This window comes from Pezoporus occidentalis, unplaced genomic scaffold (assembly GCF_034315485.1).
Source record: "Pezoporus occidentalis ecotype Australia unplaced genomic scaffold, CSIRO_AGI_Poc_V1 ctg73, whole genome shotgun sequence".
Lineage (NCBI taxonomy): Eukaryota > Metazoa > Chordata > Aves > Psittaciformes > Psittacidae > Pezoporus > Pezoporus occidentalis.
The window spans coordinates 723,233-739,213 of NW_026916082.1; the positions used below are offsets into that span (position 1 = coordinate 723,233).

Consider the following 15,981-nt stretch of genomic DNA (forward strand, 5'->3'; position numbering starts at 1 on the left):
CTGTGCCAAGTGACTTAGTGCACTTCATATCAGGGAGGGCTGGCCGAGACAGAAATGCAGGTTATGTCATAGCAGAAGCATCACTGGGAGATGCTGGGGCAGGGGTGATGCCAGCACACTGCCTGGGGCTGTGGGGGTCTCATTCTGGTAATAAACTAAGTCACCTTCATTTCACCTCAAACACACTGCTGCTCCTCTCTCTTGCTGTTTGGAGCAGCCTGACACAGCTGGGATCCACCAGCCCACCCCAAGCCTGTGCAGCTCTTGAGGGGGTCTCAGCCACATCCCGAGAGTCTGCTGAGGGGACAGGGTCCCTCCCAGCTTCGTGCCAGGCAGAACCCGCACTGGGAAACAGCCAGGCTCAGGTTTCTCCAGGCTTTTCCAGAGCAAATTCCTCCCAAGAACAAACCCGTCAGCAAATTCTTAGGGAAACGGTTGCAGCTGCGTGCAGGAGGGATGGGGGGCTCTCAGCCAGCCCCGAGGAGCAGTGGTTGGGTGGCAAGGGATGCTGCAGCCCCCGGGCTGCCATGGTGTCCCCAACCACAGCCTGCCGGGCCTCTTCTCCCGCAGGAGCCAGGGTCTGGCAGGACCGGATGCTTCCCTTCTCCTTCCCTGCTGGGATTTTTCCAGCAGCCTCATCCAAGAACAGCTCGTATAACCTGGGATCGGGAACCAAACAGGCAGCAGGGGCTGCATTCCCAGGGATGCCCCCTCTCTGCCTGGCCCCTGCCTGACATGGCTATGTTAACTTTGACACCTCGGTTCCCACCGCCCTGCGACATGCTGGGCTCCCCCCACATCTCTGACCCGCAGCAAACGGGATCACCCCCTAAACGTCCCTGCCTGCCCCCCTCACCGCCTGCGGGGCTGACCCTGCAGAGAGGAGAGGGCAGGAGGTGCGGGCAGGATGTGCAGGCATGCGGTGCAGGCAGCAGGCTGCGGGGTCTCTGCTGCCACCTCCAGGGCACTGCTGGCCTCGTCGCTGTCCCCTTGCCGTGACACTGCCCTGGAGCAATGCACGGCCACCTCAGCTCCCCTTCCTTGTATGTCCCTGCACCCTAAAGCAATCCGTCCCCCCGCAATGAACCCATCTTGGAAGCCCCCACCGCAGTGTAGTGTCCTGAAGGGCTTAGGGGCTCTCTGCTCAGCCTGCCCTTGGTGCATAGAATGCATAGCCCCCCACATGGGGTGTTTGCTCCAGAGGGTGATGCCAGCTCAGTGGTACACCGTCCCCTTCGCCACATCCCTTTTCTCATCCTCCTCTAGCGTCAGCGGGGCTGGGACACAGCCAGGGAAGGTGACCCACCGCCAGTGCCCCAGCACCCGCTGCCACCAAGGATGGGAGCTGGGGAGGGGGAGCCTGCCTACCCCCCCCTGCAAGAGGCTACCCATTTCCAGGCGTCATTAAAGAGCAATTAGCTGGAAATTAAGCTGAGAACAAGTATTGATTAGCTCATTAAGGCTGGGGGAGCCGGCTGCGGCGGTAGGAATTGCTGCCGCTCGCCCTCATTATGGGCAAGGTTAAAGCTTGCGGTCAGGCAGCTCATTAAAAATGCCAGGACCAATCGATGTCCCCAGCCCAGCGCTGCCCAGCATCTCTGGGGACACCCAGCTGCTGCCTTCTGGGGACTGGCCCATGACCTCTGGGATGTGCCAGCTCAGGAAGGGACTGAGCACCCGTGCTAATGGGCTCCTCCACAGAGGCAGCCATATTGCCTTTGGGCTTGTCAGCCCCCCAAAACTCTCTGGCCAGGGGGTCATCTTTCTCTCCCCACCAGAGATGAGTTTGTCAGGTCTCAGCTTAGCAGTGCCAGCTTGTGTGGGCTAGGGACAGACCAAAGGAGATCCCAGGGATAGCATGAAGCAGCTGGGGACATGGGGACAGGCAAAAGACACCCAGTGGCTCTGTGTGGCTGAGTGCTGCCATGCCACCCTGCTGTGCACCCCAGTCCCACAATAGTGGGAGCTACTGGGGTTAGCCCAGGCTCTGCCACCCTGAGCCTCTGTGTCTCCGGTCCAGAGTCTCTATTCCATCCAGAGTCCTTCCCATCCCCATCTCTGCCTCGACCAGGAGCCAGGGCCAGCTCCCAGCCAGTGCACGTATGGAGGATGTCCCTGCACAGGCTGGTGGTGTGGGGGGAGGCAGGTGTCATCATTATTTTTGTTTTCTTTGCACTACCCTGGATATATATTGTATTCTCAGCTAATCCCGTTCAATTACACCACAATAAAACACATAATAAAAACGTAATTCATTTTTCCCGAGCGCTCCATCTCCCTGTGTCTTGGCAAGCTATTAAAAATTTGTCTTCATTTTTCTGGCAAGAGCCTTGTACCTTTTCATCTTTAATTTATGAGAGCAGAATAGCTACTGACAAGCCCTTATTGCGCGGCGAGGGGCTGCATTATTTATAAGCCGCCAATGGCTGGCTCAGGGGAGATATTTGCAATATGCCCGGGCTGGCAGGAGGAGGGGGACAGATCCCTGATGTGCTCGTCCCAGTCCTCTCCCCCACCCTGGGTGGGTGCTGGGTGCAGATGTTCTCCTGGGGGAGCACCCACAGCCCCTGCCCATTGGGAAGCTGCGGCACAGGGTGGCTCTGGGCTGCTGCGTCTGCCCATCTTGGGTTTTGCAGCAGCTCTTCCTCCTCCATCCTTTGGCACAGGGGTCATCAGAGCATGGTTGCCTTCATCCCTCCTCTCCCTCCGTGGATATCCATCGCTCCTGACTACCCTGGCCAGGATAGTCAGGACCTGGCAAGCCTGACCCAGGTTTGCCAGGGTGCCACAACACAGCAATGTGCTCTCTGACAGCCATGCATAGAAAGCTGGATAAAAATAACCCCACTGGAGAGACAGGCACAGGCCCGAGGCCAGGGCTGAAGCTGAGTGTCCTGTGATCAGGCTGAGAGAAGGGGCGGGAGCACGGGCAGAGCCAGGGGGATGCTCCGGACTCTCCAAATCAGCAGCATGCAGGGCAGCAGCTTAGCAGAGCCCTCTGAGCGGCAGTGAGGTACAAAGCTGACTGTGCTAAAAAAAGCCCTCCTGACAGCTGGATAAGCTTAAGCACACACCAAGCCTGCCCAAGCCGCTGCAAAAGCAGCAGGGTGGAAAACAGGGAGCAGAGCCCAGCCCTAGGGAGAACAGAGGCACCCTGGCAGCCCTGCTTCCCCTCCCTCCCGCTCCCATCCTCATCCCAACAGCAGCCCCTTTTCCACCATATACAAACTGGCAAGCACCATGCTTCTCTTTGCTTTTGGTTTTATATGAACAACCAGCCTTTATTATTTGGTACATACAGGTATATGATATGTATATAAAAAATAACTAGAGGAAACCACAGTGCACTTAAAGCTATTTGAGAAGGTCCACCTGAAAGCAAAGCACTCCAGGAACAGGTAGAGTGACCTCTCCGGGGGAGCCCAGCCCTGAACAGAGATGGCATTAAAATGAGAATAAAAAGAGGGACTTTCTGCTGGGATTAAAATGTGCCATTTGTTCTGGGGATGGAAAGAGCAGAAATCCAGACTAAATCCCTGGAGCAGCCAGGAAGAGAGCAGAGGGTGAGCTGAGAGCACGAAGCAGGGCAGGGAGAGCCCCCCCGCCCTGGGTTTGAGCCACTGCGTGCACTTGAAATCACTCACCCGTGGCTATTTTGGGAATGGGAGCTTTCCTCTCCAAACACTGCTCTGCCATCCCCAGGCGCCAGCTGCTGAACCACTGGGCAACGTGGGGTGCCTGCAGAAGGGTTCAGCCTCTGAAGGCTGTAATTGTCTGCTGCCTCCTAAAGCTGGGGAGCACCTTTTTCTTCTCCACTCCACATCCCTGCTTACAAGGTGCAGCTGCCTATGTTCCCCCATGTACCACACACAGCTATGGGCACACACAGGGTGAGCATGGGAGAAGCACACCAGGGTGACAACCAGGACATCTTCAAAGCAGCGCTAAGCCTGGGTATGGGAATAGGGTTGGGTCCAGTGCTGTGGGCATCCCAGGAAGCAGGGACCTATGGACACGCGATGGACAAGGGAAAGCAGCTTTGGCCCCAGAGGGATCTGAAGGGTGAAGCTCAGCAATGCGCTGGCCTGGCAGCTCCATGGCACGCATCTCAGACACCCTGGGACCCTGGTTCAGAGCCCTTTGTTGAAATAGACGGTCTCCAGCTGTGGGTCTTTCTCCCGTATCTGAGCTTGGACTTCAGGCTCCAGGCGACTCACCAGCATCGAGCTGCCAAAAAGACATGGATACAGAGGATTGAGGGGGGATACCCATCAGTGGCCTCAAACTGAGGAACTGCAGCACCCCATGGGGACATTCCCATGGCCCAGCACAGACCTTTGGGTCTGCACCACTGTGGGTGCACAGGGACGTGTGTGCACAGGGACATTTGTGCACACAGTTTCAAGCCTCTGACTGCTCAAAGGAGCAAAAACATCTCTTGGGAGTCAGTGAGCACAAGGAGATCACACATCCTCTGCCTGCACCCCATGCCCTGCCCCATGGGAGCCATATACATAGGCAAGGTGCTGACCTTACCTTTTCTGAGGGAAGAGTGCACAGCACAGCGGGGTCGCGAACACCAAGCTGCAAGGGAAACACACGGAGAGAAGTGGGGCTGTGTAAATCACCTGCAAAGCCTGTCCCCATCAGTGTGGGAGAACAGCAGTGCTGAGCAGGAGCCCATGGCAGGCTTGAGAGACACTGAGATGGAGCAGAACAGCTCTCAGCCCTAGGACCTTGTATCCCATCTCATCTGCCTTGGGGGCACCACCTTGGCATCTCCCCGAGGAGCTTTGTGATGGCTCTCACCTCCCCTGCCAAGCAGATCCCCAGCAGCACTGCCCCCAAAACCATGCTCAGTCTGTGGGCAGCAATGCCCATCAGCAGAGGATGACTTACCAGAATCCCACCAGGCCAACCTGCAGCGGAGCGTTCAGGTACGGGTACCGCTGCCAGGGACAGGGAGAGGTTGTGTCAGTGGGGTGGACAGGGTGCCAGCACTGTGGCAGGCAAGGGGTACCCCCTGGGACTACCAGGTACCTTCAGGAAAGCTCTCTTTTCCAGCACGTTCATGATCACCGGGGGGATGGCTGAGGCAGAGGGGAAGAAGATGAGCTCCAGTGCTCAAAGCCTTCCCATGGTTCCAGGGGCTGGCTGCAGCTTCCAGACACAGGTAGACAGGGGGCACTCACCCATGGCCGGGGCTGCCATACCGATCCGGGACACCACCACCTGGAAAATGGCCTTCTGGGCTGCGGCCGTGGACTCACCCAGGCGGTTCCCGTTCTCATCCGTGACTGGGATCCCCAGCTTGAGCTCCCTGCAGGGACAGAGGGAGTGAGTGGAGCCCAGTGTAAGTGGGTGGGGGATCAAGGGACAGGGCAGGGATACAGCACGTCTCCAAGGAGAGGTTGACATCCTCCTGTATTCCCCATTCACTGCCTGCATAGTAAGCTGGGAGGGCCTCAGCTGATCCCACATTCCCACTTGAGGGGTCCTCAACAGGGCTGGATGGGGAATTCACAGCCAGCTCAGCCAATAACCCCTTGCGATGCAACTGACTGCTTTCATCCTCAATCCAATGCCCCAAGGTGAGGGATGCCAGCAGGGCCAGGAAGGAAGATGGGGTGCCCCTGTAAGCCCAGGGCACTGCTTCCCACATCCTCCAACAGTGCCTGGTGAACCCCAATGTGAGCCCAAGCACCCCATCCCAGCCCAGGGGCTCACCTCTGCCTCATCAGTGGGATGTTGATGCAGTTGGCAGCAGCCACAGCTGCAAAAGGCACGTACCGGCCGATGATGGCTGGCAAGTGCTGGGGGGGCAAGCAGGGAGCATGTCACACAGAGGGTCTGGGGGCAGAGCTGGCTGTCCCCAGGTCTGCCACCATCCCCCTTCAAGACCAGTGGAGAAAACTCTTCCCTCCTCCCCTGCAAGTCCCAGATGGTAAAAGCTGCACAGCTCAGGGGATCCAGGGTGTCCCATGTCCCCTCCCAGCCCGGGAGGGAAGCCAAGGGATGAAAGAAGCCTGGAGAGACCCTGCTGGGGATGAAGAGGGGCTGGAGGGACAGGCCACCTCCAGAGCCATTGCTGGGGAGAGGAGCTGCCTTGTGTGGATGCCCCCAGGAAACCCCCTTCCTCCCTATTCTCCCCTGCCCCAGGTGCTGGGGTGAACCCCTGCTCAGCTCAGAGCTCAGGGAGACCCCACAGGGAGGGTCCCAGTGTCCCAGCCAGGGATGGCCAAGGGCCACCTTACCTTGGTGAGAGATTTGAGTCCCAGTGCTGTGACAACTGCCCCCGTGGTAGCACTCACATAGGCTGTCCCCAGCTGGCTGCAAGAGCAGGAGGTGACACTGACGAGCCAGGGTCCCCACATCCCACCTATAACCCCCCCCCCCCACAGAGGAAGGGACAGCATGCCCTTCAACAGCATCAGTACACCACTAACCCTGGCAGCCCCACTGGTGTCCATCTCTGACTGTGCCAGGTCCCCATCATCCCATCTCACAATCCCCACCATTCAAGAAGCTATTCAAGAAGCTATGTCATTTTAGGGCCCCCAAGGCACTGCTCAGAGAGATACTTACCTGGGGGTGATGGGTGCATCCCCGCTGCGGTTGGTGTAATTGACAACAGCGTTGAAGGACTGGTTGACCCACTGCCAGAACAGCACGGCCGGCGTGGTCCTACCAGAGAGAGGAGGGTGCTGGTGGCACTGGAGGATGCCACCCATGCTCCTACATGGGATGTGCGTCCCCATCTCGTGCAAGGGCCAGGGGTGGGGGGAACCCCTCCACCCTACCTGTAGAAGGTCAACATGCAGCCAGTAATGGTCATGTTCATGGGGACCTGGGCAGACATGCGTCCCACGAGGAGCATCTTTTCGCCCGTGTCCGGGTGGAAAGCTGAGTCGTAGATGTACTTTGCCTTCCAAAGCTGGTCCTCTGTCAGCCCTGGGGGTATCCTGCCCGCCCTGCCAGGTAAGGGTAGCACCTGTTGGGAGACCCTCTGCCAGCACCCACCTCCTGCCTGCCCTCCCGCCCCATGCAGGGCAGCTGGGAGATGCCTTAGGGACCGGTCAGGCAACCTGGGGAGCTGGCTTTGGAAAGGGTGGGACAGCATCACGCCTGTTCCCACCCCGAGGAATGGCCCCAGGGCTGTATTCTGTCAGGGAGCCTGGGGGTGGTGTGGGGCCTATGTGTGGGGGGTACGTGTGGGTCATAGCCCCCATTTGGTACCTGTAGTCCTCCACCACCCGGCGGGCCTCCTCCAGCGTGGCCCCCGAGAGCAGCAGGTTTCGGGGGTCGGTCACCATGAAGAAGTGCTTGGCCCGGCCCTGGAAGGTGCTCTGGTCCCAGCGGGGCTCACGGATGTTGATGGTGGCAGGCAGGGACGGTGGCATCTTCTGGGGTTGGAGGGGCAGCGCTTATGTGGGATGTAGTACCCATGTGTGTTCCCCCAGTGCATTCCTACCGGAGCTCCGCCAGTCCGCGGGGACACGGGGCAGGGAATGGAGACCCCCTTTTCAGTGGAGCTCAGTGGGAACCGCCCCAGCACCCGGAGCAGCTCGTTGGTGCGGTGACCCCATCATGCACCGCCCTCACCCTGCAACCCGGCAGCGGGGACCCCCAGGTCCGCGCACACCACCCAGCCCGGCACTCCCCCACTCCTCCAGGGCCCCCGGGCCACGGGTGAGGGACGGGGACCCGCACGCTGCCGGGGACCCGCGGGGGCGCTCAGAAGAGCTCGGGAAGGAGAAGTACCCCCCGGAAGGCACCGGAACACCGCTCGGCCCCATTTCCACGCCCTTCCCCGCGAGAAGGAGGCCTCTGCTCCCACCCCCCGGGCCGAGCATCCCTCCCTTCACGCGTACCCCCCCCCCCCCAACCGAGCGACCCCGGCCACGGAACCTCCCCACAACCACTCACGGCTTCCCGGGACGCGCCCGCGCCGCCACCGCCCCGCTCCGGCCCGGCGCGCTGACGTACGCAGCCGTCACGGGATGGGGAGGGCGGCCCTGCGGAGGGGATCGGCAGGGGTTGCGCTGGACCGGGGCAGCCGCGGGGGGGGGAACCGGTACGTGCCCGGGCACACGCGGCATCTGCCCCCCCGCAACCCCCCAGTGCCGGTGTGCGCCGGGGGGGTGCCGTAGGGCGGGACCTGCCCCGGTAGGTTGGGGGGCGGGGGAAGCCCCCGCCCCCGTCCCCGCCTCCCCTCCTCCTGCCACCGCGCATCACCTGAAACCGCAGCGGTGTCGGGTTCGCGGCGCCGGGCCCCGATGGGGGGTCAAGGGCAGCCCAGGGTGGGCACGATGCCCCCCGGGGAGAGGGGCACGGGGGGACACCGGCTTGAGTAGCGGGGTGAGCAGGAGGGGTGACCCGTCGTGTATGTGTGTGCCCTCCCCGGCCGTGCCTCAGTTTCCCCCGTGTGCCTCGGGATGCAGAAGGGTCTCCGGGGGGGCACCGCGTCCTGCGCCCCACAACAGCATCGCTGGGGATGCACCCCCCGGACCTCCCCACGTCGTCCCCGCTGGGGAAGACACGCACAGGGCTCCCCCTCCCCGTTGCGAGGCCAGCCCCTGCCGCCCTTGATTGACAGCTGCCGCTCTCGATGACCGCACCGGTCCCGCAGGGACAGCCAATCCCCGCGGGCGGGGGGCGGGAAGCGGCGCTGTCTCCCCCCGTCCTCTCCGTCCCCCCCGCTCGCAGGTGTCTCTTTCACCGGTGGCACCATGGGGACAGGTGAGGAGGGCACGGGGCGGGGGAACCGGCGGCCGTGGCGGGGTCCGCAGCCCCCCTCCGGGGAGGGTCAGTGCCGGATGGTGCTGGGGAAGGGGGACAGCGGCGGGGTCGCCGTCGGGGGCTGGCAGGCGGCGGGGACACGAACGTATCTCGCTGGGCGGGCCATCACTTATTTATTGAGGTCAGGCTGGGGCGAGCAGGGGACGGGGCGGGGAGGACGGTGGAGGGGCCGTGGTGGAGTTTCTTCCACCCCACGCCTGGAAAATCCCCTCGGGAACAGCATCCCCTTCCCCGCAGCAGCTCAGGGATGCGGTTCCCCCTCCCCTGCTCCTGCTGCAACCCCTCCGCAGGGAGGGCCGGCCCTTGCCCCATCGATGGCGGTACCCAGGAGCCCTGCAGCAGGGTCCTAGAGCGAGAGGGGACAAGGCTGGAGAGGGGGTCACGAAGCTCCTTGTCTCCCCAGGCTGTGCCGCTGCTCCCGGGACCGGTCCTGCCAGCTCCGGGCACCCACGCCAGCCGTCCCCGCTATCGCGCTGCTAGGAGGGAGCAGTCCCGAGCCCGGGCATGTGCTGCTGGAATATGCCATGTCCCTCCCCGGCCGGCGGGCAGCCCCAGCCCCGTGAGGACACAGCCAGCCCCGAGCCGGACACCGGGACACCGGGGTGCCCAGCGCCGCCATGGCCCAGGGCTGGGATGCGGAACTGTCGGGGATGACGGCAGGCAGCCGGTCATGGAGCTCCAGTAGCGAGGCCAGCCTGGCGCCCCGCTACCTCCTCAGCAAGCAGAGCCGCCTGCTCAACGGGACCACCCGGGGCAGCCGCACCGCCTCCCCCATGGGCCGTGTCATCCTCATCAACACCCCCATTGAAGGTGAGTGGGGTGTCCCAGCCCTCTGCCCACTGTATGGCCAGAGGGCCTGGACACCTGAGGTTCCCGGGTCTGTGGGCAGGGAGAGGTGACCTGGGACTGGGGACATCCCCAGCAAGAGAAACCACCTCCTGCTGCTGCTTGGGTGACCCATCCTGTCCTCACAGCCAGCAGCAACGAGAGTGACATCATCAACGCCATCACGGTGGAAAAGAGTGTGGATGGCAAGCTTGGCTTCAGTGTCCGGGGTGGCTCCGAGCACGGGCTGGGCATCTTTGTCAGCAAAGTGGAGGAGGGCAGCGCTGCTGGTAAGCAGGACAGGGTGAGGGGCACTGGTGGGGACAGGCATGTGCCAGCAAGACCCTCCTAGGGAGCTCCCAGGGACATGGTGCCACAGTGGTGGTGCCACCCTTCACAGTGACAAGCCCCTGTTTGCCCCTGCTGCCCCTGTCCATGGGATTTTCAGGCTTCCCACAGGGAACAGGACAGGAGAGAGCAGCACCATGCTGATGGCTTTGAACTCCATCCCCGAGCCACAGCAAGGTGTTAGCCCCCCATGCCTAGCATGGCCTCAGTGCAATTGACAGGCATCCCCAACTCTGTTCTCTTGGGGTCCGGATCAGGTTTGGGACACATTGAGGGAGAGGACACCAAACAGGGGCATCAGCGTGGGGTCAGGTGTCCGGCTGAGCTGTGTGTCCCTCACAGAGCAGGCTGGGCTGTGTGTTGGTGACAAGATCACAGAGGTGAACAGTGTGAGCCTGGAGAACATCACCATGAGCAGCGCCGTCAAGGTCCTTACTGGCAACAACCGCCTCCGTATGGTGGTCCGGCGGATGGGCCGTGTGCCGGGCATCAAGTTCTCCAAGGAGAAGACGGCGTGGTGAGCAGGGCAAACCCCATGCCAGCAGTCCAAAGCCCAGCCCCATGGAGGGCATCGTGGGGAGGCTTGGTGAGGGATGGTGGGGGACAGGGAGGATCCCAGAGCTGGGGGACCCTCAGGGTGGGAGGGCATTAAAGGTATCTGACAAAGATGGAGACAGCCCAGGGTGAGGGATGGATGGGATAGAAAGGTCTGGAGCAGGCAGGGTAAGTGCAAGCCCCATCCTTAATATCCCCCATTCCCATCACTCTCCTCCACTGGGTGACACCAATGAACCCATCCTGCTGGAGGACAAGAGCCTGGCCCCTGAGCTCCCCCACAACACTGTGCCTGTGCTCCAGGGTGGACGTGGTGAACAGGCGCCTGGTGGTGGAGAAAAGTGGCTCAACTCCATCGGAGAGTGGCTCTGAGGATGGGCTGCGGCGCATCGTCCACCTCTACACCACCTCTGATGACTACTGCCTGGGCTTCAACATCCGCGGTGGCAGGGAGTTTGGCCTCGGCATCTACGTCTCCAAGTACGGCCACCCTGGAGGGCACAAGGGGGATGTGATGCTCTGTTCCCCACTGTACCCATGCTGGGGCTCTGCCCCCCTCCCTGGCTACCACACCCATCCTCATAAGACTGTGGCTATCACCTCCATGGGTGTTGAAACATGGAGCCTGGAGGTGTGGGACAGGAGCAGGGCTCCTGTGAGGGCTTGGACCTATCCTGTTCCCCCTTCACTGCCCTAGGGTGGACCCTGGGGGGCTTGCAGAGCAGAATGGCATTCGGGTGGGAGACCAAGTCCTTGCAGCCAATGGAGTCAAGTTTGAAGACATAAGCCATAGCAAGGCAGTGGAGGTGCTCAAGGGGCAGACCCACATCATGCTAACCATCAAGGTACCTCTGCCTGGCCCCATGGAACCCCCAGGTGAGGTGGGGGGTTGGTGTGTCCCCATGCTGGCACTGCCCCAGCTCAGTCAGGCGCCTGTGGGGCTGGTGTGGCTGCCAGCTGGTTGGGTTTCAGGCGGGTGGGAAGGCAGGGGGATGCATTATTCATGGCTGGCACCGGATCGGGTTTGCCCGGGACGGCTGGTGTGTGCTGACCCCTCGTCCTCTCCCCTTGTGCCTAGGAGACAGGCCGGTTCCCTGCCTACAAGGAGTTGGTGGCCGAGTACTGCTGGCTCAGTCGCTGTAAGGGCAACACTGTGCGGGTACTGGCAGGGGTACCGGACTGGGGGCCCCATACAAATGGCGTCTGGCCACCACGGGGAGGGAGAAGGTCCACATGCCATGGGGTCCCACAGCCTTGGAGGGGGCATGAAGCTCCCTGTGGTATGGTTAGCATCCCACACTCCTCATGGGCTTGCAGGGCCCCTGTCCCCCGTCCATGTGGACAGCCATGGACAGCAACCCTGTGGTCCTGGTGATCCTTCAGGGTCCTGCATGTTCCCTGTGCCTGGAGCCTGCTGGTTCCCGTAACTCTGTGGGATTCCACATGTCCATTGCAGGGGTCACAGGAGTCCCTGTGGCCCTACAGGTCCCCACATACCCACTGTGCTGGGATGCAGAGCTCCCTGTGACCCCACAGCATGTCACCCCATGTCCCCACTGTGCCTTCGCAGTGACCAACGGGCAGCTGCAGCAGCTCTCTCAGACCTCAGAGACCAGCTCCTCCATCTCTTCCTACTCCTCGGGGCCAGTGCCAGGGGTGGTGAACGGGATGGGGACAGCCACCCCAGGGCCCCCTGCCCGCACCGTGGACGTGGCCATCTCCACGGAGGACGGCCCGCGGCGGAGCTGGGTGCGGGACCGTGCTGAGCGGGCCATGCAGACCGAGCCAGCCGCCGAGGTGCTGCCAGAGATGCGGCGCACGGTGCGGCCCCCCGAGCTGCTGCGGGACACAGCCATCCGGGGCCAGGGTGCCCGCGAGCCCCCCGGTACCCATCCACGACGGACCTTTGCCCACTCGCCCAAGACAGCCCTGCTGCTGGCACTGAGCCGGCCCCGGCAGCCCATCACACGCTCACAGAGTGATCTCACTGTTGCTGGTAGGTGCCAGGCCATGGCCCTATCTATGAGTCTTGCCCCTAGCTGGGGTCCCCTCCAACCCTGCACCCACAGCCCTGGGAGTCCCACAGCTCAGACCCTGTTCCTGCTTGACCATCCTGTAGCCCCTGATGCACAGACACCTGGCTCCTGCTCCTGGGCACTCAATACCTCCCCCAGCCCATCTTGATCTCTGACCACCAGCCCTGGCCATCCTATAGTTCTGAGTAGCCCCAGCGCTGCCCCTGGGGCTTAGCAGTCCAGCCCCATAGCCCCTGAAGACCCGCTGCACCCCACAGCAGGACTCTCTTCCAGTCAATGCCCCCAGTAGCCCCTCCAAACATCCCCCCCCAAGTTCCCGTTAGGGTTGGCATCCCCTGGCCTCCCTATTCCAGCCCTCTTCGTCTCTGTTCCCAGAGGAGAAGCGGAAAAAGGAGAAGCCAGAGGGACAAGGGGCCCGGGCAGGGGCCCCAGGGCTGCATCGCTCCAAAACCCTCGTCAACCTCTTCTTCAAGGGGGGCCGTGCCACCAGCCAGAGCTGGGCCCCTCCCAGCCAGGAGCAGCCCGCTTCCGAACGCAGGGCACGCGCCAAGTCCCCAGGGCGCTCCGACGGGGACAGAGGTACCAGACTGGGGGACAGGATGGAAAGGGACCCAACCATGGACTGGTTCCGCCTTCTGTGGGCACTGTAGCCTTACTGTGGCATCCTTGGCACGGAGGGGGGGGCACGGGGAGGATATGTCCATTCATGCAGCTTTGGCAATGGGCAGCGATGCTGCTCCCCCTCGGCACTCACCCCTCTCCATCTCCCTTGCAGTAGGCGCTGTGCAGAAGTTTGTCATCCGGAGCCTGAAGCGGGGTAACGGGGTGCCCGTGTGCCCAGGGGGTGCTGTGGGGCAGGCTCTGCATGTGCCTGCCCCTGTGCTGCATGTGCCTGATTGGTGTGGAGCAAGCCATTAGGGTGGAGGGCTTTGTGGGGTGACCAGGGTGGTCCCTGCCCCTCTGGCCATCCCTCTTTGCTGTGCCCCCTTAGAGAAAAGCCGGCGTGCCAGCATCCTAGGCCCCACAGGCATTGCTGCCCTGCAGCCCAATGGCAGCGACCCCGAGGCACGACTCACACACATCCAGGACACTGCTGCACGCCTCCTGAGCCCTGACGAGGTGACGGCCGTGCTTCGCCACTGCTCCAGGGTATGGCACCGCGGGCAGAATGAGCAGGGCAGTGCCAGAATCCCAGGATCATCCCCAGGCAGCTCCTGCATCCCGGGGGCGTTGCCATCAGCACTATGTGCCCACGTTAAGCTCTTGGAGTTAAACTGAAGCATGGGAGGGGTGGGCACCTGTCTGCTGACACCCTTCCTGCACCCACAGTACCTGCATGAGGGCAGCGTGGAGGATTTGGTGCGGCCACTGCTGGCTATCCTGGATCGGCCTGAGAAGGTCCTGCTGCTGCGGGATGTGAGGTGGGTGTGCTGGGGATGTATCCTGGGGTACCCCAGTGCTGCCAGCTGGGTGATTGACCCAGTTTCACATACAGTCCAGCCCTGATCACACCCCATCTGAGAGGTTCCCACAACCTGTCTGCCCTCTTTACCCCGGCAGGAGTGTGGTGGCTCCCACAGACCTGGGCCGGTTTGACAGCATGGTGATGCCCCTGGAGCTGGAAGCCTTTGATGCCCTGAAGAGCCGCTCAGGTACTGCCCGGTCCCCAAGGGACCTTGGCTGGGGGCAGCAGGCAGAGGTGGGTACCGGTGGGGGCGTGACTGGTGTCTCTGCTTGAGTGCAGTGCGCTCACCTGCCCTGCGCCCAGCTCACCACGATGTCCCTCCCAGGAGACACCTCATTACACCAGTGCCTGGTGAGTGCCACCCCATGGGGTCTGCCTGGCCTGTGGTGGGGTCTGCAGGCTGGAGGGGGTACAGGGGCAGTCTGCAGTGGGAGAAAGGGAGCTGGGATGCTTGAGTGCAGGGGGTTGCAGGGGAGAGGGCATTTGGTGTCCCTAGATGCTGGGAGGCCCCAGAGTAGCAGGATCTCTGGTTCCTGGGTACCAGGGGGAAGGAGACACAGTCCCTGCAGAGAGATGGGGTGTCTGGGGGCTCTGAGGTGTCAGAGGTCCTAGGGAGGGGAGCTGGGGTGTCTGAATGTCCCTGGAGGAGGAAGATCTGGGGCCCTTTACACCAAGGAGGTCCATAGGTGGCAGAGGTCCCCAGGCTTTGGCGTTCCCAGGGGATGGCAGGGGTCCCAGAAAGCTGGTCTATGGGGTCTTGGGGGAAGGTCTGAGCCCCTCTTGTTGCAGACTATCGCGGCGGGTTCCTGCTGAAGCCAGTGGGGGCCCCAGATCTGGAGGGAGCCGAGGGGCTACAGGCGAGCCCGGGCCGGCCACGGGCCTCTGCCAGCCCCCGTCGGCTTCACCCATGCACCTACACCCCGCTCCCCGACGTGCCAGTGGATGCCTACGCCAGCACCAGCCGGCCCCTGGCCCCCACTGCCCCCAGGCCTCCCAACTGGCTGCTGGCTGAGGCCCCCCTGGGCGAGGGACATGGGCACTCACGCAGCTCCCGGCACAAGGAGGCCTCCGGCATGGTGCCCGATGGGGGGCTCGAGCTGCTGGGGAAGGCTCGGAGAGCACGCCCCCCCCTTGCACCTCTCTTTGGAGGGCCAGGGGGTGAGGCAGAAGCTGGGGTGGCCACCAATGGCCCTAGGGATGCTGGCAGAGAGGAAGAGGAGGAAGAGGAGGAGTATCAGCTGCTTACAGTCACCCTCTCCAAGCTGAAGCACTCGCTGGGTAGGTGGCACATGGGTAGGAGCCTAGGGGTGGGACTCTCCTCCTGGTACCAGCATCACTGGCTTGCCAGGCACCCCATTTAGGGGGCAAAGCCCCAAGCCCTCCTCCAAAATAGAAGACGAGAAGAGGAGGTGCCTCTGCCCCAGCCCCTCATTCGTGCCCAGGGGAGGGTGTCCCATGCCCGGGAGTGGGTCGCAGTCTACCTGGTGTGAGGGCCTCTTGGCTCCTTTGCAGGGATCAGCATCTCTGGAGGCATCGAGTCACGGGCACAGCCGGTAGTGAAGATTGAGAAGATCTTCCCTGGGGGAGCTGCCTTCCTCAGCGGCATCCTCAAGGTATGGGGGGCACTTGAGAGCACCCAAACACCCCCATCCCATGGTGCTGCTGGGTGTTGGCAGTGCCCTGGCAGTCCAAAAGCAGCTGTGCTTCACTCCACTGTCTTTCCTTACGGGGTCCAGGCCGGTCAGGAGCTGGTGTCAGTGGATGGACAGAGCCTGCAGAACGTCACCCACCAGCGGGCTGTGGACATCATCCGCCAGGCCTACCGCAACAAGGCCAAGGAGCCCATGGAGCTAGTGGTGCGGGTGCCTGGAGGTGCCCGAGAGTGATGCTGTACATATCCCCCTCTTCAAGAAACCATCCTGTGCTCCAGAGGCCAGTCTCAATGCAGCGAGA

The 15,981-nt window shown here is 62.3% G+C and overlaps 3 protein-coding genes across 4 annotated transcripts in view; 1 reads left to right on the forward strand and 2 right to left on the reverse strand.

Annotated features, from left to right (window-relative positions):
- Positions 1-15,981, reverse strand: part of TWNK (twinkle mtDNA helicase) — a 43,711-nt gene that overhangs the window by 15,089 nt on the left and 12,641 nt on the right. The gene's annotated exons all lie outside the window — the stretch shown is intronic.
- On the reverse strand, positions 3,296-8,140 carry SFXN3 (sideroflexin 3). The gene is made up of 11 exons (XM_062601815.1): positions 7,927-8,140; positions 7,237-7,403; positions 6,801-6,971; positions 6,586-6,684; positions 6,255-6,330; positions 5,728-5,813; positions 5,193-5,320; positions 5,041-5,090; positions 4,900-4,949; positions 4,537-4,584; positions 3,296-4,227 (listed from the first exon to the last, which is right to left on the reverse strand). The coding sequence occupies exons 2-11, from the start codon at positions 7,398-7,400 to the stop codon at positions 4,131-4,133; spliced, it is 969 nt and encodes a 322-aa protein (XP_062457799.1). The 5' UTR covers positions 7,401-7,403; positions 7,927-8,140; the 3' UTR covers positions 3,296-4,130.
- Positions 8,655-15,955, forward strand: PDZD7 (PDZ domain containing 7). Of its 2 annotated transcripts, XM_062601810.1 has the most exons (17): positions 8,655-8,739; positions 9,203-9,609; positions 9,774-9,914; positions 10,315-10,489; positions 10,831-11,007; positions 11,225-11,372; positions 11,606-11,666; positions 12,098-12,523; positions 12,939-13,142; positions 13,339-13,380; positions 13,555-13,712; positions 13,893-13,984; positions 14,124-14,215; positions 14,308-14,379; positions 14,818-15,306; positions 15,541-15,641; positions 15,765-15,955. In XM_062601810.1, exons 2-17 carry the CDS (start codon positions 9,417-9,419, stop codon positions 15,912-15,914), a joined length of 2,721 nt encoding a protein of 906 aa, XP_062457794.1. In that variant the 5' UTR covers positions 8,655-8,739; positions 9,203-9,416; the 3' UTR covers positions 15,915-15,955. The 2 variants fall into 2 exon arrangements, with proteins under 2 accessions (XP_062457794.1, XP_062457796.1); XM_062601812.1 differs by lacking the exon at positions 13,339-13,380.

What these genes read in the sequence shown, in the direction of transcription:
- PDZD7 (XM_062601810.1), top strand. Translation starts at nt 9,417, where the DNA reads ATGGCCCAGGGCTGGGATGCGGAACTGTCGGGGATGACGGCAGGCAGC. An exon ending in CTCGGCATCTACGTCTCCAA is followed by an intron (nt 11,008 to 11,224) that starts GTACGGCCACCC and finishes TCACTGCCCTAG; the next exon opens with GGTGGACCCTGGGGGGCTTG. An exon ending in TCCTCAGCGGCATCCTCAAG is followed by an intron (nt 15,642 to 15,764) that starts GTATGGGGGGCA and finishes TACGGGGTCCAG; the next exon opens with GCCGGTCAGGAGCTGGTGTC.
- SFXN3 (XM_062601815.1), bottom strand. Translation starts at nt 7,400, where the DNA reads ATGCCACCGTCCCTGCCTGCCACCATCAACATCCGTGAGCCCCGCTGG. An exon ending in CGGGTGGTGGAGGACTACAG is followed by an intron (nt 6,972 to 7,236) that starts GTACCAAATGGG and finishes CTTACCTGGCAG; the next exon opens with GGCGGGCAGGATACCCCCAG. An exon ending in AAAAGAGAGCTTTCCTGAAG is followed by an intron (nt 4,950 to 5,040) that starts GTACCTGGTAGT and finishes TGTCCCTGGCAG; the next exon opens with CGGTACCCGTACCTGAACGC.